Genomic DNA, 27071 nt, shown 5'->3' on the forward strand with positions numbered 1-27071 from the left:
GGAGAGATAAAAGGCAGAAAAATGGGTTAGGAAAGAGGAGGGGATCGCGGAGTGAAGCTTTTCCGGTTAGATCTGTTGATTTCCGATAGTTTTTTCTACGGTGCTTCATCGATCGCCTCTCTTTGACGATGGTGGTTTTAATGAAAGATGGGTTGTTTTCCAATGGCTGATTCCCATTATTTTCTTTCTTGGAGATGGTTGGATTTTCTTTCCTTCAATGAGATTTTTGGTTTAGTCATCGAAATCTTCAAGTTTACAGGTGAGAAATAATATTAGTTAGGGAAAAAGAAAAGAAGAAAAGTTAAATAAAAAATCTTTTGATAAAAGAAATGCTATAAAATTTGATAAAATTAATAATAAAAAGACAAAATTACATGGCAAAAGATGGTTGGTGCGTGCATTACACTACTCCTGGAACTGGTACTGATCACAAAAGGTGATATTTCGCAAAGTATAAAGGTGCATCTAGTAAAGTCGGATAACTTCAAGGGTGATTATGTATTATCCCTTATTTTCAGATAGTAATTTTAGATAAATTTCAAAAGACTGTTCATTATGCTTATCCACCGTGGGTGAGCAACGGTTTTTAACTTGAAAAGTGTTAATTATGGAACTTCGACCGATATAGAACTATTTAAGCAAAAACTAATAACAGTAAGCAAAAGTGAATGACTAAAACTACAACAAAAATAAAAAAGAAAACCTTGCCCTATGACAAGATTTTTCTGTACACGGTATAACATTTTTATAAACTGGGTTCGATCTATTCTACTAAAATACAACAGGGGCGCAGGTTCGGCTCAATTTTCTGTTTCCAGAGGGAGGCCTTGTAATAATAAGTGTACATGGTATTTTGTGAGTAACAGGGAAAGATGTGTATGGAAGGATCCTACCTCAATCCCTACCTCCATTCCTCACCCTCAAAGATTCCGGATGGTGAAGGGAAAATGGAAAAACAAAAAAAGAAGTCAATAGACCAAAATTAATATTGGTGTGAATGTCATGCCAGAACAGGGTGCTTAACCAAGTAGAAGAGACGATAATATCTCACCCATAGTTTTTGCATCACCGTCATTCTCAATTTGGGCACCAGACTCGAGTATAGCTGCATCCAATGTTAGTTTTCTCTTTGCAATTTCATATACATTCTCATCAACAGTATTCCTTGTAACCAGCCTTCATGAAAAAGGCAAAAGGGAAATGTGTAAACTACAGGAATTTCAATGTAGAAGCGAAAGAGAGAAAAAATCAAGAGGGAGTTAACACCTGTATACTGTAACTGGTTTGTTTTGGCCTATCCGGTGGCAGCGATCTTCAGCTTGCCGATCTATCTGTGGATTAAAATCCATGTCATGTATGATAACAGTATCAGCTCCTGTCAAGTTTAAACCCTGTCCTCCTGCCCTTGTGGAGAGCAAGCATGCGAATATGGAAGTGTCCTTATTGAAGGTGTCAACAATTGTCTGTCTCTCTGATACCTGAGTGCTGAAATAATGAATGAAATCAAGACACATTTTAGGAAGATATGGTCAAAATTCCTCCGCCAACCCCAAATTACCAACACCTCTCATGACAACAAGTAACTAAGAATGATTACATGAACAGAAGCCAAAATACACTTTGCGATGACATCAAGAGCATGTCAATTGTCAAATTATTAGAAGTGTATTATAGCCTGTTTGGCCAAGCTTCTCAAGAGAAAAAAAGTGCTTTTTTTCCCAAAAGCACTTTTTTTTTCCTAATTTGAGGTGTTTGGCCAAGCTTATTTGGGGAAAAAAAGTGTTTTTGGGAAGAAGCAGAAGCAGTTTCAGAGAAGCAGAAAAAAATAGCTTCTTTCCAAAAGCAGAAGCAGTTTTGGTTTTTCTTCTTACCTAAAATACCCTTAACAAAATATAGTATATACCAAAATAACCCTTAAACCTAATACTTAGGATATTAATTTATAAATATTTCTTCTTATTTTTAGTAAAACTTTCTAATATATAGTGACTTTAGGGGTGAATGCTTTTATATTTGTTGAAGGAATTTTAATATATTTAACTTATATTAAAAGAATTAAGTACTTTTTAATTTTATTTTCATATTTTACTTAAATAAAATGAATTTTTTTAATTATTGCATGTAATAACAAAATTTTGATATTATTTATTTACTTATAATATTAATTATTAAGTAAATCTATTAATGTCCTTATTTGTAATTTGACACTTAAAAGCACTTTCTAAAAAGCTTGGCCAAACACAAATTATTTCTCAAAAGTGCTTTTCAGACTGATTAGCTAAACACAAACTGCTTCTCTCCAAAAGTACTTTTTTCAAAAGCACTTTTCAAAAAAACACTTCTCAAAATAAGTTGATTTCTCCAACTTGGCCAAACAGGCTATTAAACTAGAATATAAATGTATGGTGTGCAGACCTTTATAGGAACAAGAATTCTCCATCCTAATTTTTAGAACATTAGAAAACTTCTTTTCTATCATAGAATAGTTGCATGTTATCATATCTCAACCAAAGCAATAAGTTTTTGACATGTCGAATGCTAGAAAATCTATTAAATCACGATCACTTCTATGTAAAACTTGATCAAATGAAAAAAGGAAAAACATTAACATGCTATAGTGAAGATATGATCCATAAACAGTACATTCAAGTGCATCACATTACTTAATCAATGAAAAAGTTACAGAAAAAACTGTGACCATTTTAAGTTCTTTGTTCCTGAAGATAAGCATTTAATGTCATTGAGGATGAGATGGCTGTGAAACACCATACGCTAGAAGATCAGTAGAAAAGCTTGGTAACAAAGATGGATCTGTCAAAGAGAAGTAACACGTTAATACCTTCCATCCAGGCGCCTGTATGCAACTCCAATAACATCTAGGGTCCACTCCAGGATATCAAGCATTGATGTCCACTGGCTAAAAATAAGCACTCGATGACCACGAAGCTTTAATGAAGGGAGAAGTTTGGCTAATTCCTGCCCATTAGAGCACTTGAATTATTTTGAACAAATACAGTAAACTTAAAAGTGACTACATAAAATCAGAAGGCCGTTGAAATTAACCTGGCATTTCGCTGAAACCATAACATGTTCATCTGACAGAACTCCCTTATTGTTATCGCCATAATAAAGTAAAAGCTGCAAGTAACAAAAATACAAATTCAAGTGATCAGCGAGCATAATTAAGGAATAAAGAGCTCATAAGCAGCCTGGCTCGGAAACCAGCTAATGGTAGTTGGAAGAGTTAACTGATACACTTGACTACATATTAGGCCCTAACAGTCCAACTAGAGAAGAGGAAGCACCAAAATTCACCCCTATAAGAGTCTACACAAGGAGGCAAGCAAGGAGATTTAGGAGATTCATTTCTTAAAAAGGTGAAGGGACTTCAAGATGCAGTTGGGAGGCTTCCAAAAAAGGTATAATGTTCTAGCAGTGATGGTCCAAGCAAGGTTCAAGCAGTCCAAGTGAAGACCAGAGGACTTGACCGGGTTTGATCAAGGTTGACCTTTGACTAAGACAATAGTGGACTAAAGTTGGAAGTTACAGGATTGCCCACTTATTGGTCCATGACCGGGTAGTGGTTATTTGGCCATATATCCATTATTTTAGTTACTTGGATTTGGTCTTGTTATATTTTTGGTTGTACCTAATCTCCTAGGCCAAATGCTTAGTCCTACTATAGTTAGTTTTAGGTCAAGAGTTTTCCTCAGATTTTGGATGACATTGAGCATTATGAGGACTAGGTTTGCTACTTGCTTGCTTGTTACTTCATAGGGTTGCTTACAAGTGTATCACTTCAGGAATATTCCTTTTACTCTTTTATCTAAACTTTATGCAAAGGTTAATTGACTTAGTTCAATTAATTGATAATAACCATGGTTTAGGTTTAACTACCATTATTTTTCCTTTTATTTCTTTGTTTTCCCTTCTCTTTTAGTTTTTGCTTCCGTTATTTGTCGTTATTTTGGTGTCAAAGTGAAGATTTAGGCTTTGTTCTTACAGAACCTAGATTTAGAGCCCGTTTGGATTTACTTATTTTAAGTGCTTTTAAGCCAAAATCGGTTTTAGGCCATTTTGTAGTGTTTGGATGAAGTAAAAAAGTGCTTTTAAGCACTTGTTTTTAAGCTAAAATGACAAAAATAAGCCAAAAGCCAAAAGTTAGAATTCCTAACTTATGGCTTTTGGCTTAAAAGTCACTTACAACAGGCTCATCCAAATGGGCTCTTAGCTTTATTTTTATCTTCGTGAAAAACTGAAATCTGAAATTTTCTTTTTTTCTACAGTCACTCGACACACTGTAGCAGTCAGTTTATGGTGATCTGTGTCACGTCCTTAGTCTTTAACTAAGTACACGTGCGGCACTTGACAACTCGCTCACGATCTTGCACAACTTGCTCACGTTCTTGCTATACCAAGTTTACTATACTCAAGATCGCCAAGAGAATGTTAGAACAAAGGAGAATTGCCAAAGGAAGCTTTTGTATTAGAGAGAAGTTGATTATTTTGCTTGTTGAATTACAAATGAATGGCCCCCTTTATATACTAGTCTCCTAGGGACTACTAGGTAAATATTAATTGTTGCATAAGCAATTACTTACAAGTAAGTCATTTCTCTAGAATTCTCTACATAACTAGAATTTTCCAGGGACTTTCATAGTAAATCCATAGGTTTCTAGAGTCTTCTTAAGAAAACCTCTATATTTCGCTAGAACTTTCTCACAAGTGCTACTCTATTTAAGAAAACCTCTATATTTCGCTAGAACCTACTCACAAGTGCTACTCTATTTCATATGGAAGCTTCTACATGGCATTAATATAGTAAAAATAGCACAGTATAGCCAGTTTTCGGACTGGACATTCAAAAATAGCCAGCGTTTACGAAGTCAATGAAAAATAACCACTATTTTGCTGCAACAGAGACCGGTCCAGCATAATATACTGGAGTTCGGTGCACCTGTGTATGAACTCCAGCATATTATGTTGGACCAGTATACTTTGCTGACTTCAGTATAATATACTGGAGACTGGAGCACCGGTGCTCCAAACTCCAGTATATTATACTGGACAATTATATTTGTTGGAACTCCAGTATATTATGATGGAGTTCTAGTATACTTATATTGGAACTCCACCATATTATGTTGGAGTTCCAGCATACTTATCCTGGAACTCCAGTATAATTTGCATGCTTGAACTCCAGTATAATATACTGGCGTATTTTTCTGGTTTTGAACAGTGTTTTCGCTCAGATTTATCTTTACATGAAAAGTGGCTAAATTTCGATAACTTTTGAAACAAGGCTATTTTTGAACGACCAATCGTAAATCTGGCTATTTTTGAATTTCTCTCATTAATATATGCCAAATGCCACCTACGTGGCATGATGATGTGGCGGGTCATGACACTCTCCCCCACCCAATTTTGTGTCGCCCTCGGCACAAAGCATCGACACGTACGCGCGCACCTTGCCTTAGCGTCGTCGGAGATCTTTGTCCATTAGCCATGATGCTCTATGGAGCGGTTCGCCTTCCCATTTCACAAGGTACTGGTCACCTTTCTTCTTACACCGTTTGTACTTTGGACGGCTAGCAATGATGGCCTCGATCCTCCGCCCATCAGATGCCTCTCCTTGCTCTTGGCCTGAATCTCCCCATGACTCAACCAAGTCTAGCAGCTTCTCAAGCATCGAGTCTATGCTTGCACTCCCTATTTGGCTGCCCTCCGTGGTCACAGCCTTACTAGAAAACTTGACCACTCTATTTGGTGCATCGTCTAAGTCCGATAATATGCCATCACTTTGTAACTCACCATTCTTTTCTACTATGTCTGCCCAATTTTCTTGCTGCCACCATGCTCCATTTGCATGGCGCCAAGATAGGCTTTGGAATCCCCTACTTTCGACTTAGATTTCAAGCGCATCCCTCCAATGCAAGCGGTCCCTCCTGTGTCACCCTTGTGTCCCTGAGCAAAATTCTCGATCATTGTTGCAAGCTTCCCCAACTCTAGGCATTCACTTGCCCGATGTGATCCTTCACAGCAGTAGCACCCTCCTTTTGGCACGTACTCGCTACCGTTTTACGGCTCCTTGTCGTTTCTCTTGGACCCCTGTCCGTTATGGGATGGCCCCTTGCCATTACCCTTGTATACCTCGGCTATGTCTTTCCCGTTGTCCTCATCATGATCTCCCTCATCCCTCTCAGTGTTGCCTTCTTTGGACCTGACAGGCTCTATCTTGAAGTCAACAAGTGACTCGGCTACCCCTATGGCCTCGTTCATGTTGGCTACTTGATGTCTTCTTAACTCCTGCTTTGCCTAATTTTGTAACCCATCCATGAAGTAGAAGAGGGAATCTTCCTCGGACAACGGGATTTGCAGCATTAAGGTGGTGAACTCGTGCACATACCCCGAATTGTGGTCGTCTGCCGGAGCTCCCTTAGCTTCCGCCTGCCTCATACACCACATTCATCGGGTAGAATTGCTTCTTCAACCCCTTTTTGAACTGCTCCCACATCTCAATCTTGCATAGCCCTTTCTCAATGTTGGCACACTTCCGACGCCACCCCAGCACGACAGCCTCAGTCAAGTACCTTGAGGCGTTGCGTACCTTCGTCACCCTCCTTGACTACCTCAAAGTACTTGTCCATCCTCCAAAGTAAGTCCGCCACCTCGCGTGTGCCCCGTGCACCGCCATACTGCTTTCGCTTAGGGACCTTCACGTTGATCCCTTCTGCAAGTACCAAGCCCTTGGTAATTCCGACCATGGTTCCCTACAAAACTTCCTTCTAGCAATCTCTTGTATTCTTTCTAACATTCCTTAGTCATAACCTTGCTCTGATACCAAGATGTCAAGTCCTTAGTCTTTAACTAAGTACACGTGCGGTACTTGACAACTCGCTTACGATCTTGCACAACTTGCTCACGTTCTTGCTATGCCAAGTCAGTCGTACTATACTCAAGATCGCCAAGAGAATGTTAGAACAAAGGAGAACTGCCAAAGGAACCGTTTGTACTAGAGAGAAGTTGATTATTTTGCTTGTTGAATTACAAATGAATGGCCCTTTTATATACTAGTTGCCTAGAGGCTAGTATGTAAATATTAATTGTTGCATAAGTCCCTTATTATTTACAAGTAAGTCCTTTCATTTTGAGAATTTCTCAAGTTGTAGGAACTAGCAGGCATCAGCTAAAATTCAATCTTTCATTTTATTTCCTCAAATTTGTCCATGGATTGTAGTCAAAGTACCCGATCTCGATTGACCACACCCGGTACGAATCTCACACCCTTACTAGTACCAGTGTCGTGTCGACATGGGTGCGGCGGCTAAAATAAAGAGTCGGCTCAACATAGTTCCAGACAAGAGAAAGAACAAATTGCTTCCAAGAGAACTGGGCCCTTTCCAAGTTCTTGAGAAGATAAAGAAAATGCATACAAGATGGATATGCCTGAAGAGTTTCAAGTGCATAACTCTTTTAATGTTAGTGACTTATCTAATTTTGTTATAGGTGACTTGAATTCGAGAACACATTCTCTTCAAGAGGAGGAGATGACGACAAATTAGGTTCCAAGATCCTACTCAAGAGGAGGAAGCACCACAATTTACCCCTATGACAAGGAGGCAAGACAAGGAGATCAAGAATTCATTTATTCCTTAAAAAGGTGAAGGAACATCAAGAGGCACTAGGGAGGCTCCCCAAAGAGTATAATTTGCTCACGATGATGACCAAGGAAGAGGATCAAAGTTCAAGTAGTCCAAGTGAAGAGTGGGAGGATTTAAACAAGTTTGACCTTGATTATTGGCTAAACCCCGAATGGACTAAAGTTGGAAGTTACGGAAGTGCCCACTTATTGGTCCATGACCATGTAGTGGTTATTTGGCTATATGTCAATCTTTAACTTCTTTTAGTTAGTTAGACTTAGTCTTGTTGTATTTTTTTGGTTTTACGTAATGGATTTGGCCGCCCATAGTGCTACTATAATCATAAGTAAAAATAGGTTAAGAGTCTTGCTTAGATTTTAGATGAGATTGAACATTATGAGGACTATGTTTGCTCGTGCTTGCTTGGATACTTCATAGGATTACTTACAAGATCTCTTGATTGCATTTGGGTCTAAACTTTATGCATTAATGGAAGGCTAATTGACTTTGTTCAATTGGTTGTCCATTATCAAGTGTAGGTTCTTTACACTTCTTTTTTTATAAGGAAAGGATATATATAAAGGTTCTTTACACTTCTTAAATACCATCTTTTTTCTTTTTTTCTTTGTTTTCCTTCCTCTTTTAGTTTTGCTTCCATTGTATATTGTCGTCAGTAGTGGAGTAAGTTAATCATGTTACTCCAACAACCAGATTCTAACTTAAAGATGTCATTTCAGAGTTTAAAGGCTGCAGTATCAGAACATGCGAATTGGTTTTCGTTTTTATTAACACCCCATTGTCAATACCTTTCTGCATATTCTAACTCTGCGATCAACACCTAATTGTTAATACCTCCCCTACATATTCTAACTTGGCAGCTTCTGCGAAATACAAATCAATTAGTGACAATATGAGAACAAGTAATGAGAAAATTAATTAAAACAAGGTTAATGGGTTCTACGGACGGAAAAAGGTCTGAGGTTAAATTAAACTCAGTACCATTCCTTCACCACCTCTCCTCTAACCAACCCCCCCCCCCAAAAAAAAATAAGGGAAAAAGGAAAAGCAAGAAAGGCAGGAAACAAAAAGATATTGATTAAAAATGAAATCACTTAGTCGAACATGAAGCCAAGTAATGGTGAAGGTTGACGAAAAGTTAGTCCAACATGAAGTCATTCGCCATCCAGCTTTTATTAAGATAAATGTAAAACTCAACTTAGGGAGAATACATAATTTCCCCCTCTAACTTGTTCCCTTTTTTCAACTGAACACTTAAAGTTTGCTGAGGTCCTATAACCCCCCTAAACATATTTCAGATGAAATTATTACCACCCCGAAAGCAAATTTCCACATCCAAATTAGGCAATGTAATTCACACACTGCCACCTATTTTCCATGTCATATTCTCTTCTTTTTTTTCAAAAAGTAAATTTTAGTTTCTTTCTCTTTTTCATGTTATCTTCTCCACATTCTTTTGTTTGATATGATAACAAAACCAGTCAAACGACAGCTTTCGGCTAAAATACATCCAAGGGTCTCTCCAAATCCCACAAGCTTCTCTTCACCATGGAAGCAAATCGATCAGAGAACAAAATACCCACCTCAAATTGCTCAACAATAAAACCGCAAAACAGATAACCCACTTAGTCAAAATATAAGAAGAAACAACAGCATATTGTATCCACCTCAAATGTATCACAAAAACAAAAAGGAAATGAAAAATAGATAAAACCAACCCCGATTAATCAAAATAAAAAGAAGAAAATGGAATAAAAATGATGGGTAAAAGGATAAGAATTTGCTAATGTGGAAGTGAAACAACGAGAAAAAGCATAAATTTAAGAGGAAACAGTGAAATCTGCCTTTCCATAAATACCCAAAAAGAAGTTGATTTAGCATTTTTTGTATTTTCCTTGTTATTATTGTTTGAAACAAATAAATTCATCTGGTTACAATGAAAATCGAAAAGAACCAGAACTAAGAGAATTGTATGTGAACAATTATATGAGGAAATACGAAAGAAGACGGAGAAGATCAAGTAGATAAATGAAAGAATGGTGTTTGGCTGTTTGCGCAACTTTCAATTCTCAAGCTATGGTTTTTTATCGTTAACTACGGTGTTTGGTCAGAGAATATGAAGTTTACCGGCTATAACTTGTATTTATTGCCTTATTTTTTACTTGTCATGCGCGTTAAGTCGAGTTAATACATTCTCTATGCCACATCAGCAAATAAGGATGTAATAATTCGCCTCCAAATAAGCTCAGGGGGGTCATAGGACCCCTACAAACCTTAAGCGTTCAGTTGAAAAAAGGAAATAAGTTGGAGGGGGTACTTATGTATTCTCCCTTCAACTTATGATGTCGTTTGATTGACATGTAAATTCATATATATACAACTATACCTATGGTTGCCTATCACAATTGATATCTAAACCGATTCTTACCTATCACCAGATTATCCCCTCGAAAATTTCTTCATATCATCAGGTCCTTTCTTAAACTTCTCGCTAAACCCGGCTAACACAGATCATCTGCACAATTGTTCACTGGTAATTCCCTTTGTTCCTTCTTTAGTCTTCCTTTCCTTTCTGCTTATTGGCCCTTTCTTTCCCTTGGAAGACATAACAATTCAAGGCCTCTAAATTGGTTAAGAGAAATAGATCACTCCCCAATGTGGACGAAACAGAGTCTTCAAGCTCTTGGAGAATGCAATTAAGCTGCTGGTTCGTTTTCTTTCCTTTTTCTTTTTTTCATTTGTTGTTTTCCTTTTGGCTATGTTTTCCTAAGTCAATTACATGCCACCAAATATAACTATTTAAGAGTGGAATCAAAACACAGTACAACTGGAATACAGGTATTTCTATAGCTTCGAATATTGATTGTAGCCGGTTCAAAACCCCCCAAGAGGAGAGAGAAGATCTTGTAAGCTTGTAGATAAGTGTATGTCGTTTCACTTTCTTCTAAGCTTTTATTTGCTGCTTGGCACTCTGCCACTAGCATCTCACTATCAGAAAGAAGTTAGATTGACTACAACGATTATCAGAGGTTGACAATATAAGCAGCCAGAGAATACCAAACAACTCAAAACACATATGTCAAATGGCAGAATTTCATGATTAACCCAATGCATGCGAACCAGATAGTTTGTAGAAGAAAAATGAGTGAGGTAAAAGAAAGTATACCTTGTGGATGGAGAAGTCATTATAGCTCCTCAGCTCCTCAATCACTCTTTCAACTGTACATTCAAAACCAAAGACACCTTTGGGATGCATAACTCTAGCAATTCGAACAATATCATCATCTGTATAAATACGCCTGACAAGCAGAGGATGGTTTGCAATCTGAAGAAACCATAGCATTATTTGTCAAAAATCTGGAGTTCGGACAATAAATATTCAGGTAGATCAAGAAGCTTCAGAACCTTGCGGAATTCAAGAAAATAATTGGAAATTTGTCGTCTAGAAAAGACAACAGCAGCACTATTGGTACTAATTTCATGTTGCTTTGAAACACGAGCTAGAGATGCAGCACGATAGCTTTCAATCGCTTCTTTATATGCATCTTCTTGATCTTTCTCCATGCCAACATAACGAACCTGCAGTAGAAATTCTTCTGTCATATACTAAGTCTAACATGTAAAAGCTGTGAGCGATTCTAGGCAAGCCCATGAATAGCAGAGTCTAAACATCAATAGACCAAAGAAGGAAATAACTATAGTGAAGAAAATGAAAAACAAGAAATACAAACAGAACAAAATACATACCATCTGTATTTTTGGTACCAGTTGTGTCATCACGTCCGATTTTAATCTTCTCAAAATGAAAGGTCCAAGAATGGACTTTATTCGAGCAATTAACTCCTTATCTTCTGCATTCAATAGTTTTTTCAGGTCAACATCTCCTGTTTCAAATAGATCAGGCATCATAAACTCCAGAATTGACCAAAGTTCCTGCAATAGAAAACCACTAACTGAACAAAGCAAAATCAAGCGTACAGATGAGCACTAATCATGAAAACAGTGGCCAAAGAAGCAGAGATCACACACAAAATTACAAAAAAATAATCAAGAAAACATATACGCAACTCACTAAGAAATGTACAGCAAATAGCATCTGCTCAGGAAATCAAGTGTAAGAGAGCTATGAATGTCTCGCATACTTAAATATTGACAAAGTTTTTCATCACAGCCAAACATGGCGAAAAGAGGGGGGGAAATTGAACCAAAAAAAGTAGTTGAGAGCATTCCCCCTGGAGCAAGGCAAGTTATAGAATCTGTTGAATTATTACATCTGGTATAGCTCGTAAGTGCTCAATCCAGGGTAAAGAACCCCAAAACTGACCTTGCAAGGATTGGCTATACATTGCAAGAAGTTCTGACACCAGAGTCGCTGACATCAACAGACAATGAGCAAGCTGCTTTAAGAATAGACGTTTCTCTACACTATCATCCAGGGTTATTGAGGTCAAAAGACGTCAAAATTTATTCAGGAATATGAGAGACAGCTTTTTATTACTCCTCGTGGAAATAATAAATATCTTTGCATTTCATTACCAATTTGTTCTGCTAGTATAAGTTATGCAACCAAGATTGGGATTGGACAATTTTAATTGTCTGCTTTGAAGTGCCATTTTAGCTTTTTCACCTTGAAATTTACTTGGTAAATAACCTGTAAGAAATAAAAAATATTTTTTATTTTTTTAGCAAAGTAAAGTCATAAAATTAACACTCAAGAATGTCCCTAATAGACATTTGTCCTGACATATAACATACATAGAAGATGTACAAACGCACTATATGCGAAAAAACTTTAGCAGCTTAAGACAAAACAGTTGACGGCTATCATACATGCAAATCATTCTGTAGTGGCGTGCCAGTGAGCATTAGTCGCTGGTTGGCATTACGTGCCACAGACATTAAATTTTTCCACCTATAGCTACTTTTATCCTTCAAAGCATGAGCCTCATCCATTAGCACACAGCTCCAACGCCAACGCTTCAGAATTTTGCGATCGTCTTTCTGCTGAGCACTGCAAAAAATAAGGCACCGGTATAAGACTCAATGACAAAGATTAGTACCAACTAGCTAGGCTTGTTTAAAACATGAAAGTTTAAAGATCCTTTTCTTTTTTGAATAAACATGAAAGTTTAAAGACTTCTTTTCCATACGTAGATGCAAGTTTAAAGAGTTGATTAATAAGTATCTAAAACCAAATTGAAGATTACATTTCGTCCACCATACTAGGAGAAACATATCTCTATCATATCCCCTAGTATAGTATATATATCTCGAAAGTATTCAGTAAGACTTATTTTCCTAATAAAGCTCATGTGCAAGAGAATTGTTTAGGTACTCTGGCAGTTCTAGCAAATAGCTTGAAATTTATTTTCTATTCTCTACATGTACACCCCTATGTCTTCAAAAAATACATCTTCTGCATCTCAGCATTCTTCTGCTTTCCTATAAATTAAGAGATCTTTCTCAAGTTGGGACCATTTAGAAAAGAAAATTCCATCTTCTGCGGTAAAGATCATACTAACATAAACTAGAAAAGAAAAAATCAAAAAATTAAATAAAAAAATTTTGTATAGATTAACAGCTCAATCACGACTAAGTACATAAACAGAAACTGAAAAGTGAGCTCCTATGCACTAAGAAATACGATGAAATTGTCATCTTTAGCATTGTGAAAATTCGACATGAAATTTTTTTCAAATGTTTACTAGATAGAAGACAGGGGACTTTCACATAGGCAAATAGGATTCCCCTTTGCAACAATATTATTCTTCCATAAAACCGTAGGATAAGAATTTCTCCAAGAAGTAGCAATGACTTGCTTTTTCCCATTGCCTCAACTTTCACCAAAGGTCGATGAAATTAAAATCTGAGAGTTTTACAATGGAAAGAGCAGCAGTAGAGCATATTCAGGAATAGAACAATGAAATTTAATTTTCAACAACAATGAAACTGAGGATCTTAACAATGGATTTTCTTGTAGCCTTCACTAAGAAAAGTAGACCAGTATTTGAGCTAGCCTTTGCAAAATAAATCTAATTTTCAGTCACTTCATCAAAAAATCTATAGTAAGCAAACTATCTGGGGCTACTTGAATGCACTTGTTCTGGCAGTTCTTTCAAAGCATATACCAGAGGCTTCATTCTGAAGCAGAACTATGAAATCTAAAACACCTCATAGCTATAAATGATTAGAAAATACATAACCACAAGCAGTTAGATGGTATACTCCCACTTCAATGCAAACTTAAGGTCTTAAAATAATATGCAAACCTGTGTCGTTCAAACAGTGAGTAGCACACTAGGATAACGTTAAATGGAGGTGGCAGTCCAGTCCTAGCCAGAGAACTCAAGTTTTTTGAGTAAGTTGATCGTGCAGCACCATGATACTGGATCACAGTAAATTTTGGACACCACCTTTTTAGCTCTCTTTCCCAGTTCTCCAAAACAGAGGCAGGACAAACGATTAAATGTGGACCAGGATCATCTTCCAAATGTTTCAGCACCGTTAAGTATGTGATTGCCTAATAAGATGAATAAATGCAGTGTTACCTATCACTTAAAGTCGAGATAAAAGAAAATATCTGCATCAATCAGAGAAAATAAAAAGTTAAAACTGTGGCATACCTGAATTGTCTTACCAAGACCCATTTCATCAGCCAGTATAGCTGCATAAAACCAGCCCCAAAAATTTTATGTTTAGGCATAGGACCCAAAATTGGGATGCATGTATGTACACTTGTCAAGTATAATATGGTAGCAATGCATATCTTAGTCAGAAACATTAGGCTTTCTTTCTATCTGTACAGAAAAAAGAAATGCTGGTAGTGGTTAATTGCTATACGCTACAATCAAGTCCATGCGGGATAAAGGATATTTAGGTGATCTGAGTTTCATTTGTGAACCTAACTGGGAAAAGAGTAGTGTGCCTGCAAATGCTTTGGAAACTAAAAAAGTTTAATGCATCTAAACATATCAGACTCACTATATAAAACATATATGGAGCAGCAACAGTCTTGTCATTTTATATGAATAACTTAAAAACTGAATGGAATAAGGTACTTTAAGCTTTTTCTGACTACTTAAATATTGAGAAACACTTGCAGATCGTCTGGTTCACTGACCAATTATACAGATATTACAATTTAGGGATCATTTATGCGGCAAATAATGTTGTGAGGATTGTTATGACGTGAATAATAATGTAGGGACTGTTATACATTGAGCAATAATACAAAGATTGTCGTGCAGAGATTGCCTACTTTTTGGTTTTTTTTATAATAACAGAAATTGCCAAGGGCCAAAACTCGATGGATAGTGAGCCCACCCCACTATCCTTCTCCACTTAAATACCAAGCTTTTGTTCGCGGCAGGGTTCAACTCACGGTGTGCGCCAAACTCGCACATCACGTGTTGCTCGTTTACCACTAGACCAAAACCATGGAGGCTGCAGAAATTGCCTGCTTCAAGGGATTTATTTGTCTTTAACTATTCTTATGCATGTACTTCTAATACACTTACTCTGTATTCTATTCCGCATAAAATAGCATGTATTCGAGTATAACCTATGCACGCGTTACCACCATGGAGTTTAATAGCACCAACCAAATGTTGCATTAGTTATGCGGAGTTTAATACCATCAACCAAACACTGCATATTATGCAACTCACCAAATACTGCATTACTTACGCGGAATTCTATTCTGAGATTGTTTTGTTTATGCAGCCAATCAAACAACCCCTTATATGTATTTTGTTCATAAGAATGTTGGTTCAATTATTTGGAGGTTGAAAGCAGAATGTGCCAGTTTCCATTATTTCAGGGAATCAAGACAAAAATTTATTCTTAATCTAGCATCAAAAGACACAATGATCATATGCCAAGTTAGAAAAACTCTTAATAATTTAACCACATCAGCTCCTAAAAACTTAACTTCACAAGGAAATCATCACAACTCAGACAACAGGTCCATGCTACAAAATAATAAGATATAAATTTTTAAAAACAAAGTACAATAAAGAAGTACCTCCCCCGATTTTCTTTCTATACAGCAAAAGGAGGAAATTGACTCCGACAAGTTGGTAAGGTTTCAGTATTCGCTTAAATTCCAAATCTCCTTCTCCGCATGCCATGTCTATATCATCCTTAAGTGAAAAACGTTTCAATCACAGACAAAAATACAGCATTTTACAACAGCTAAAGCTCAAACTTAATGTACTAGTTCAATAGCATACTACCTGAGTCACGATTCTCAGTGATGAAGCCTCCTCCACTTGAGCGTAGGAATCAAACTTTGCAGCTGCAGTACCAAAAAGCTCTCTCTTAAGCTCCGTAGATATTTTCCCACATTTTTGCAGTGCTTTCCCTACAACATCATCATCCTCTTCACTCTCCTCGAAAGCATCAATCTCCTCGAAAACCTCAATATCCTGCTCGTCTTCATTCGAGTTCAATCCTTCATCTTCATCTTCATCTTCATCATCCACCACGAATCTCCGGCGGCCACGGCTGGTCGTCTTCTGGTTCACTGTGGACACAATCTCAGCATCATCGTCCTCCAAATTCTCCGTCACATTTCCGACTCCAATTTCCTCCGACGAGCTATCCACCAGTTCAACGAAATTGGAGGGTTTTGAGGTGTCGTGATTGTTGCTCTTGGAGTACGCGAAGGACTCAATAGGAGGAGGTAGAGAAGAAGGCTTGTTGAGTTTTAGGACGCGAGAAGGATTGAAGGAATTGTCTTCCGGCCATTCGTCGTCGGAAATCTCGTAATAGTCACGCTTCATCGGGAAAGGAAACCCTAGAAGAAGCGGAAACGTGAGGACTTGGAGGAGGGAATTTTGAAATTTCACTCAGCAAATTGAATTGCAGAGAGTATTTAGGGGAATGAAATCTACAGTTGCGCGAGACGGCGAGAGAGCTCTAAAAGATTTATTTATTTATTTTGGAGCTCTAAAAGAATTTACTACTATCCATTAACATGTGTTAAAATCATGTTAATGGATCTTTAAAACTAACAAGTGTTAAAATCCCTGCGATCCGCGCATAATCTGACAGATAAATCCGAAGTGGGGGATAAAATCTCGCTTTATACCCGTTTAAGTCCAAATAATTTACCCTTTAATATTTAAATTTAAACTTTTTAGTTTTTTTAACTATGCCGTTCAAACTATTTATCCGACCCACTCATTAGCTATTTGCCTTCTCATTTAAAGTACAGAATATTAAAAACATTTGGCTTCATTTTTGCAAGCTTACCTGGTAGTGGACTTGAATGAATCTAATTGTTTTCTGCCAAATCGATCTTCATTAAAAGGGTCAACCCAAGCTATTGTTTTACCTCCTTTCCTTATAATTTTTATGTGTGTATGTAGACCTACCATTGTTGAGCTCGAAGACCCACCATTGTTGAGCTTGAAGTTCCTGAATTTGACTTTGCTTTTTGAAGATTATTGTTTGATTCGATGTGGATGCTATAAAAAATTGCTTATTAACCTTCGAATAAGCTTTCCAAATCTGAATTTTTATGTGTATTTGAATATCCACCATTGTTGGCTTGAAACTCTAAAAAAAATTGAAAATTTTCTTGTTTGATTAAAAATTGGTGTTATTAAATATTGCTTATAAGTTCATATTGAAATTTGATCACATTTGAAGTTGACTTGAGGTGACTGAGATCGAATCTTTCAGCTGAAAATCGAAGAAGAACACAGTTACCTAATAGTATACTGCTACGGTATATAATCTGTTATAGGAGTATATAGCTATATTGCAACAATATACTATTACTGCAACGGTATACGATAATAATCGAAGAAGAACACAGTTACCTAACAGTATAACATTACGGTATACAATACACTGTAGGAGTATATAGCTATAATGCAACTATATACTATTATTTATAGTATATAATATACTGTAACGGTATATTGTAATAATGTGCAATATACTGCAACAGTATGTTGTAATAATATATTATAGGCAAAATACATATTTTACCCATCGACTTTGTACTCAAATCTCTCTTACACACTTGTTAAACACGGAGATAATATTACACACCAAAACTTTTAAAAGTGTGTCAATTACACACCTCTTTTGCCATGTGTCATACTCGTGTATTACACATAAACGAGGCGCGTGAAAACTAAAAAATTCACCTGAAATTAAATTTTTTTATTATTTTTCCCTTTTTTAAACTATTTCCTTTCCAAATTAAAGAAAAAAAATATAACCTATGTCTTCTTCCCCAACCCCAAACCCCAGCATTTCATCCCCCTCCTCCCCCTCTCCCCTCCCCGTTCCGTCTTCTTCCCCAACCCCCATCCTAGTTTTATCTACTCCTCATGTTTTGTCTATCCAAACCCCATGACTAAGAAGGAAAAAAAATATAGGGGCTGTTGGATCTTGTAAAAATCGTCATTATTGACTTTTTAAAAAAGCTTGAAAATTTAATCGGGTCTTGTTGATTTTGGTATTCCATGACCTAGAAAATTAGTTTAAATTCGTGATTATTGTTGAGTTTAGGTAATTAATATTGATAAAATTTTAAAAAACACCATTAACAAGTTTGAAGCTTTAGGTTTGAGCTTGAATTTGAATTTTGTATAAGGATTTGTGATGGATATTGTTAAAACTTATTAAAAATCGGCAAAGAATTGGAATCTATAATTAGGGGAGAAGTTTCTTGTGGTGGAAGGGTTGGTGGTGGTGGAGAAGATGATGGGGTTGGGGAGATGAGGAGGGGGAGGAGGGTTCTTTTCTGTATTTTTTTTTCTTTGGGAATAGGGGTTTTTTGTGGGGTGGGGGAGGGGGGCAGAGGTTTTTTTTTTCAGTTTTTTTTTTCTCGATTTAACATGTGTTAGATGTTGATTGGCGCGTGTAAGAGCAATCCCTAAGCAAATGTGGTCAAACACCGAAGTGGTGTGTAATTGACACACCTTTAAAAGTTTTGGTGTGTAATATTATTCTCGTATTTAAAAGATGCGTATGAGAGATTTGGGGACAAGTCGATGGGTAAACTATGTATTTTGCCTAGATATACTGTAATAGTATACCATTGTAATGTAATAGTATAATGTTGGATGAAGAACATAAAATATCATTTTCATATATTGTATGCTATTTTGGTATATAATATATAATTCAATAGTATATATTTTATTACAATAATATATTGTTATAATATTTAAATATGATGTTATAATCGGGTCATTTTTTTATTTTAAAATTTTTTAACTGGATCTTTTTAAAATATTTTAACAAAGTTCTCATATTTTTTACATATTTTTTTCTTAAAAGAGGTGTTAGATAGAATTCCATGGAGATGTTACTTATTGTATTAGAAGTATATGCTGAAAATAATAATTATTTCTCTCTTATCGATATTTAACTTTTATGGACAGCCTACGATTTCATCTCTTGTTGGCTTTCTCGGGTTCTTGTTTCCCTCTTCCTTGTGTAATGTGTCAAGAGTAGATTATGGGCATAATGTAATCTCACGATTTAACAATAGGCTCCTATGACTTTTCATTTAAATTTATGAAAGCATAACCACAATCACTATTCCCCTATCTCCTTTCACTAATAATATCACCTGCAAAAGTTGCAATGGTTAGGAAAGATAATTCATTTGGTGGGTAGAAAAACTAATGGGTAGGTAGAGGTAATTAGTTTAGTTTAGTTTTTGTGGGTATAGCTATAAAACTCCCTTATATCTATTTTTCCTATTTACACATTAGTTTTTGTTCTACAATATTTTAATTTTTTTTCATTTAGGGTTTATCTATAATACCAATATTTTTTTTTTTAAATAGATGGTGTTGAGTTAGTTCAAATGTTAAACAGAAAAATTCTTTTATTATATGTCATTGTAGGCATATATATTTTATCGAAATTAAATCCAATGACATAATTTGAACTATATGTTAAATATATTAGTTCAGATAAATATTATGGACTAATATAATTGAATTAATTATATGAGTCCAATATATATGAATAAATCCAAATCTATTGGGCTAGCCCATGTTATTGGGTTAAAGTGATGAACTCACTTCATTAAGCCCAAGACGTCATCTTCCTAGAGGCCCAATTTGGTGTCATGTGTCAAATGATGTGGCACACTAAGTCAAACAGAAGAGCTAATAGGATCCTGCCACGTGTCAAACCAGCAAAGCATGCTAAGTCAAATTAAATGGCCAATGAAACTGTCACGACCCAAATTCCCAATCTTAGGGCCGTGATGGCGCCTCATACCACACTTGTTAGGCAAGCCAATGTTAGAAATTGATTAGCCATTTCTCTTTGAATAATTATTAAAACACAATAAGAAAATTTAAAAATAACTAATTCTGATAGTTTCCATAAATAACTTCATGAATAAAATAATAAACCAAGCCACGAACTAAATATATAACTCTAAGACTACCCCAGGGTCTGGTGTCACAACTCACGAACTTCTAAGAATACTACATATAATGGGCTGAAAGAAATAATGTATCTGTTTTAAGTAAAATGAACAGTCTCTATAAAACTAAGAGAAGACTCCAGGAATTCTGCGGATGCCAGCAGATCTACCTCGTGTCTCCGAGTGATAATGGCAGCTACTAAAGTCTCTAAAGCTGGACGGTACCTGGATCTGCACAAAAGAGTGCAGAGTGCAGTATCAGTACAACCGACCTAATGTACTGAGTAAGTGCCGAGCCTAACCTCGACGAAGTAGTGACGAGGCTTCGACGGAGCAATTATAATATAACATGTAACAACATATAAATAATAAAGCAAGAAAGAAACTCTAAACAAAACAAAAACAATAAACTATAGTAATAAATGAAGTAACTCAGCCACCTCTTGCTAGGTCTCAGCTATAACCACATTCTCACATAAGCTTCCACATTTCAAATTTCGCTTTCAAAGTAATCGTAGGTGTCAAATATGAGATAAACAGTAGAGCAAAATAGAGAGATTTTCATTCCTTGTATTTAAAAATCAATAAATAATAAATATTCTCCCTTATCGCTCCTTGTTGCGGCGTGCAACCCGCTCCCACCTGTCCACCCTTATTCCTCCTCCCTATATACAAATATCACCCTTATTTCTCCTGTTGCGACGTGCAACCCAATCCCACCTGTCCACCCTTATCACTCCTTGTTGCGGCATGCAACTCGTTCCCACCAGACAATCATATCACTTTCATTTATAAAGATTTCACACATTTCAAATCAATGCCTTTCACAATATTTTTGCCTCAACAATTGTAAACAGTAAACCGTACTACTCATAACTTCATCATTTATCATTTTACAAATAAACCAACCGTAACATATATTAAAACACTGTCAACTAGCTCACCCTTTTATTATCACAATAAAGCCAATGTAACAACCAACACTTCCAAAATACTTGAAACAATACTTAACGGCAATTTAACGAAACCAAGTAAGCATATAGACATCAATGATCATAAAACAATTAAGTCATGGATCAATTAAATTGGAAACGGGGAAGGGATCATGTTTAACAGATAATTTGGTGGTGCATAGATACTCGTCACCTTACCTATACACCACGCACATGCAAATTCACATAGCAATTAGGTTAGAGATTCCTATTTCCCCAAGTCAAGGTTAAACCAACACTTACCTCAAATTCACAGGCCACTCACTGCTCATTTATAGCTTTTCCTTTTGAATTCACCTCCAATACACCTGAATCTAATCATAATTAACTTAATATAATTAATTAATGCTAAAGGAACTAACTTTTCTGAAAATTTATGATTTTCCTACGTTTTCTCGAAAAAAAATTTTAAAAACCGATCTCGGACCCGCTTGGTCCAAACTCGGGGTTTGGACCAAATTTCGTCTATCAATTCACCCCCGAGCCCGAGTATGCAATTAGTTTCGAAATCCGTCCACAATTCAAGGTCAAAATTTGATTTTTACAAAATTCTCTAAAAATTCTACCCAAACCCCCAATTTTGCCATGACAATTCTTGATTTTTGATTGAAAAGTGATGGAAAATATTGGGTAATCGAAAGAGAAGAGTTTAGAATTGTTTACCAACACTTTGGGGATGAACATGTATGAAGAAAATCGCCTCTAGTTCTTTTTAGTTCGAAAATATGAAAAAAATGGTTGCTGTCGAGTTGGATTCTGTGATTTTTCTTTTTTTTTTTGAAGAAAAAGCGTGGAGCACCAGTGCACCAGAAACTGTTATGACAGCAGATTTCTTTTTACAAGTTAAAAACATCCCGAAGCCTACCAGAAACTCACCCGAGCCCTCGGGGCTCCAAATCAAACATGCACGCAAGTCTAAAAATATCGTATGGACTTGCTCGTGCGATCAAATCATGAAAATAACATCTAAAACAATGAATTTAACCTCAAAACTCATGATTTTTCTCAAGAACACTTAAATTTCACTATTTCTCAACCGGACGTCCGAATCACGTCAAATTAACTCCGATTCTTACCAAATTTCACAGATAAGGCTTAAATATCATAACAAACCTGTATCGAGCTCCAGAACCAAAATACAGGCCCGGTATCAATAGTTTCAACCATTAATTCTTTTCTTTATTTCATTAATAATTCATCAAAACAATATCTTTCAAAAATTGATTTCTAATGCTTGGTACCTCGGAATTAAATTCCGGGAACACGCGCAAGTCCCATATTTTACTGCGGACCTTTCGGGATTGTCGGAACATTGATCCGAGTCCATTTACTCAAAATATTGACCAAAGTCAACTAAAACCAAACTTAAATTATAAAAATCATTATTTCTTACATTTTCACATAAAAGCTTTCTGGTTTCACGCCCGGACTGTGCACGCAAATTGAGGTATTTAAAATTAGTCTTTTTATGGCTAATAAACCTAGAACGGAGTCTTAATTCATAAAATGACCCCTTGGGTCATCACAATCTCCACCTCTAAAACAAACGTTCATCCTCGAATAGACATACAAAATTACCTGAATTGGAAAACAAGTGTGGATATCTACTCTGCATGTCCGACTCGGACTCTCAAGTAGCTGCCTTAACGGGCTGACCTTTCCACTACACTCTATCACACCTCATTTTTCCTACCCCCCGAAAAGGGTATAGTAGAGTTTTTTTCAATTTAAGTGATAATCGAAACAGGATTATTAAGATCAGAGTCGCCACTTGGGATAATTTATGGTGTCCCAAGTCACCGGTTCAAAATCCCGAATCGAGAAAAGTTTGACTCTATTTACGGTTCGCAAACACAGAAATCTGGGTAAGGAATTTTGTTAACCCGGGAGAAGGTGTTAGGCATTCCCGAATTCCGTGGTTCTAGCACGGTCGCTTTGATCATACTTGGCTTAATTAAATTGTTTGATTACTGATTTTAGAACCTATGTGCATTCGCTTTTTAATTAGGAAATTATCTTGAAACGAGTCACGCGTACGTGTACCCGTTTGTTTGGTGCGTTAAAAATTATGTCACGTGAACGTGTCCACAATTAATAATGCTTTACTATTATTAAGAAAGTTTGGCCGAAATTGCGCGAACACATACTCCGGTTTTGTCTTTTAGAAATCACGATCATGTCACGCGAACGTGTCCACAATCACAATGATATATTAAACGGGCCTAAAGCAACTACGAACATTTGTCATTTTTATAACTAGGTTATGAAATTAATTCGAGGGTCATGTATGATTAAAATGGATGGCACACCTCGGGCTATATGAACTAAATTTAATTAGTAGCCTATTAAAACAAATTTATTATTGAGAAAATTTGATCGAAGTTATGCGGACGCATACTCCGAATTGGTTTTTAGAGTCGTAATTATGTCACGCAAACGTGTACACAATCACAATTGTATTTTAAACGCACCTAAAGGTTTTTCTACAGATATTTTTTCTTAATGCATAGTTATAACATGTGAGGGCCATAAATTAATTTTGATGGCACACCTCAATCTAATTACAAGGGTCATATTTAACTAGGCCTAAAGACACTTGCATTTGCAGTGGTTTGAACTTAAAAGGATCATTAGTTGTGAACAAATGGGGCAGTGGTTTATTTCAAGGAAGCGGGTCGGCGCACAAATCTCCTGGACGTTGAAATCGGATGGCCAAATTACTAAAAAAAATGACAAAAGAGGCCTGAGACGCACGAGCCTGATTTAGGCCAGGCAATCTTGGGCCATTTAATGGGCCTAGCTGTTTCAGGGATATGGTTCAGCATTTCCAACATCTGTTACACTTTAAGTAACCCAAACATTAATCTACATTAGACTAAACTGATTTCATCAAATCAAATAAGAAATATTCACCATCTAATTTAAATCCAAATTGCAGGGCATTCGAACACTATATACTCAACGAACACTCAAGCCACATGCATTTAAAAATCAAAACTACTACTAATTGATGTTGAATTCATACACATAGTGATTCTAACGGTAGAATACCTCAAACATTGAAACTAAGTGTTATAATGACAACCATGGATTCTAAACTCATTCAGATATTTAAACCAAAAGTTAAACAACGAAATCTTAATATAAATCTAGTCATGGACTAAACATCATTACTAACCGAAGCAAATTTAAACAAATTCCAACAAGAGATGTCCCCACACCCTTACGACAACAGCCCAGGCATTATATCTTCAACAAGGAGTGTTTTTAGCCAAACAAATATTAACATGATAAGTTAAAGTCCAAGTACAACCCTAACATGGAAGGTATTATCAGCAGCATGAACGAATACAAGGACAAATTACAAGGACAAATATTGAAATGCATAAAGACATGGATAAGTTCCAAAATAAGCTGATCCTCAGCAAACTAATATTTAAATCCCCCAATTTCGATTACATGCTTCAAGTTTGAGCTTCAACATATGAGTAGTGTCCAAAAGGTACCTGAAGGTAAAGATGAAACAGAAAAAGTGAGGATTTCAGCAGTAACAGCAGCTCAACAAATCAACAATAGCAGTATTCAGCTCTTCTAAACCATTTTTGGACCCAAAATGAACCAGAAATCCTTTGAAAAGTTTTAAGCTATTACTAACAATGAACCTAAAGAGCAATTCTCAGCAATTTCTAACCCAAAATGATGCAGGAAACTTCTTAGTATTTTCAGAGTATGAAATGGCTTTTTTCAGAGGTTCAGTACAGAGAAAATGAGGCTTCAAATCTGCCCTTGAGTGGAGGAAATGCTGCCTCTTTATAGGCCTAAAGAATATCTCATGTGTTGAAACAGAATTGGGAATATTTCCAGTCTGCAGAGGCATCTTTTTTTTTTAACTGAATGGGACAACTGGCAGCCTTTAATTGGCTCCAGTACTTGTGCTGGCCAAGATTGGGCCAGCTGCCCATATTTTAGAACATTCTAGATACCTCATCTCATCCCTAAATTCCCAAATTGACCCCTTTAAGTTCCTAATTATCCAATTAACCCCCTGAAAGTTATGCTATCCCCAAATCAGGACTAACACATTTAGGCAAAGAACACATCGAAATTCAGATTTGAGCAAACAACAGTCATTAAGCATTTGGACCATTTAAGCTAACCAAAACAAAATAATTCAGCAAACAGAAGCATTTACATCTAAAACCAAACGATTTTCAAATTGTTCAGGCGAGATGAAAGACCTAACAGAAGTTAAACTACACTAAACATGCACCAAGGACCAATCAGAAATTAGAAGGAACAAAGTCCAAGTTCAGAAGGTTTTTCGTCAATGAACTCTGAATTAACCTAAAAACAAAATTAAACCCTTACAATTTCAGAAAAGAGAGGAGAAGAAATACCCTTTGAACATTGAAAACTCTGGACTTCAAATGCATTTGGTCCGGTCAGAGGCGAATCTCTAAATCCCGGCGACCCCAAAATGAGTTTAAACTTACATTAACCAATGACTCTTAACAAAAGCCATTAGCTAATGTCAGTTTCAGACTCGAAACATGCTCAAATCGACGGAGAAATTAAATAAAGACCCAATATTCGTGACCATTTTTAGATCTAAAATATGTGACTTCTGGGTCAATCGAAAAATCTTGTCACGCGATAGATGATGAGAGGGGAAGGTAGTGATTGCATGGTGTCGATTTTAGTGGGTCTGGAGGAGGTTGGGTGAATTAGGGCTTGGCTCCAGATGTGAATTTGGCGAGTTTGGAAGTGATTTAAAGGAAGTTGTTTATGGGTTTGAACAAAAGGGAAAAGGGTGATTGTGTGGTAAGAATTTTAGAGCGATTTGAGGTGTCGCCACCGGCCAGTGGGGATTTGGGATTTAAGGGCGGCGGATCTCTAGGTTAGAGACGAAGGAGATGAGGAATGATGAGTAGACTTAGGGTTTGGGGGTGGGCTGTTCCGGCATATATATTGGGGGTATAGTGGTCAGCTCCGGACCGTTAGATCACATGGGATCAACGGCCAGGATAGAGAGTGATGGAACGACGTCGTTTGGCTTGGGATGAGGCTGGGGCGGATTGATGGAAAAAAGTTGGGCCTTAGCATTTGGTCCAAAATCAACAGCCCTTTATTTCCTAATTCTCTTTTCCTCTTTTTTTTTTCCATTTGTTTTTCTTTTCCTTTTTAATTAATTAAAACTTAAATTAAACTCCTAAAAATAATTAATTTGAAAAAAAACTAAGCTGATCCACTATGAAAATTAATTACCCCTAAATTAAAAGGGAAACTACAAATTTAAAATTAAAAGGCTAGAAATGCAAAAGTAAGCCAATTTTTTGTGATTTTCAATCTTTAATAAAGCAACCAATTTACTAATTAACCTAAAAATGTAAAAATAAATCCTAAATGCTAATACAAGGTATTTTTGACATTTTCATGACTTTTAAAGAAATAAACATGCATAGAAATGCAAACAATTAACACAAATTCTCACAAAATCCTATAAAATTGCAAATAATGGAAATTTTTTATTTTCTTGAATTTCATAGGAGTAATTCATATAGGGAAAAAATCATGTTCTCACACACTCGAACTGAAGGAAAACTCTTAGACCTCAACTGACGAACCTGCCGGTCTAAAATGGCTACCAACTCCTTCTCATAAGTCAAGTCTTTGTCCAATTGGACAGAGCTGAAATCTAACATGTGGGATGGGTCATCATGATATTTCCGGAGCATAGACACGTGGAATACCGGATGAACTGAGGATAACCTTGGAGGCAATGCAAGCCTATAAGCTACCTCCCCCACTCTATCAAGAATCTCAAACGGCTCGATAGACTTGGGGCTCAACTTGCCCTTCTTCCCAAATTTCATAACACCCTTCATGGACGATACCCGAAGCAAAACTCTCTCTCCAACCATGAATGCCACATCACGAACCTTACGATTGGCATAACTCTTTTGCCTAGACTGAGCTGCACGAAGTCTTTCCTGAATAATCTTGACCTTATCT

General features: G+C 36.4%; 1 protein-coding gene across 1 annotated transcript; it reads right to left on the reverse strand.

The window, feature by feature from the left end:
• Nucleotides 1-649: 649 nt before the first annotated feature.
• LOC104244107 (protein CHROMATIN REMODELING 19) lies at nt 650-16706 on the reverse strand. The gene is made up of 12 exons (XM_009799423.2): nt 15893-16706; nt 15682-15799; nt 14282-14322; nt 13928-14178; nt 12489-12669; nt 11406-11591; nt 11064-11237; nt 10825-10983; nt 3064-3138; nt 2840-2976; nt 1267-1485; nt 650-1176 (listed from the first exon to the last, which is right to left on the reverse strand). The coding sequence occupies exons 1-12, from the start codon at nt 16439-16441 to the stop codon at nt 1020-1022; spliced, it is 2247 nt and encodes a 748-aa protein (XP_009797725.1). The 5' UTR covers nt 16442-16706; the 3' UTR covers nt 650-1019.
• Between the last annotated feature and the right edge of the window lie 10365 nt (nt 16707-27071).

Source organism: Nicotiana sylvestris, chromosome 4 (assembly GCF_000393655.2).
Source record: "Nicotiana sylvestris chromosome 4, ASM39365v2, whole genome shotgun sequence".
Classification (NCBI taxonomy): Eukaryota; Viridiplantae; Streptophyta; class Magnoliopsida; order Solanales; family Solanaceae; genus Nicotiana; species Nicotiana sylvestris.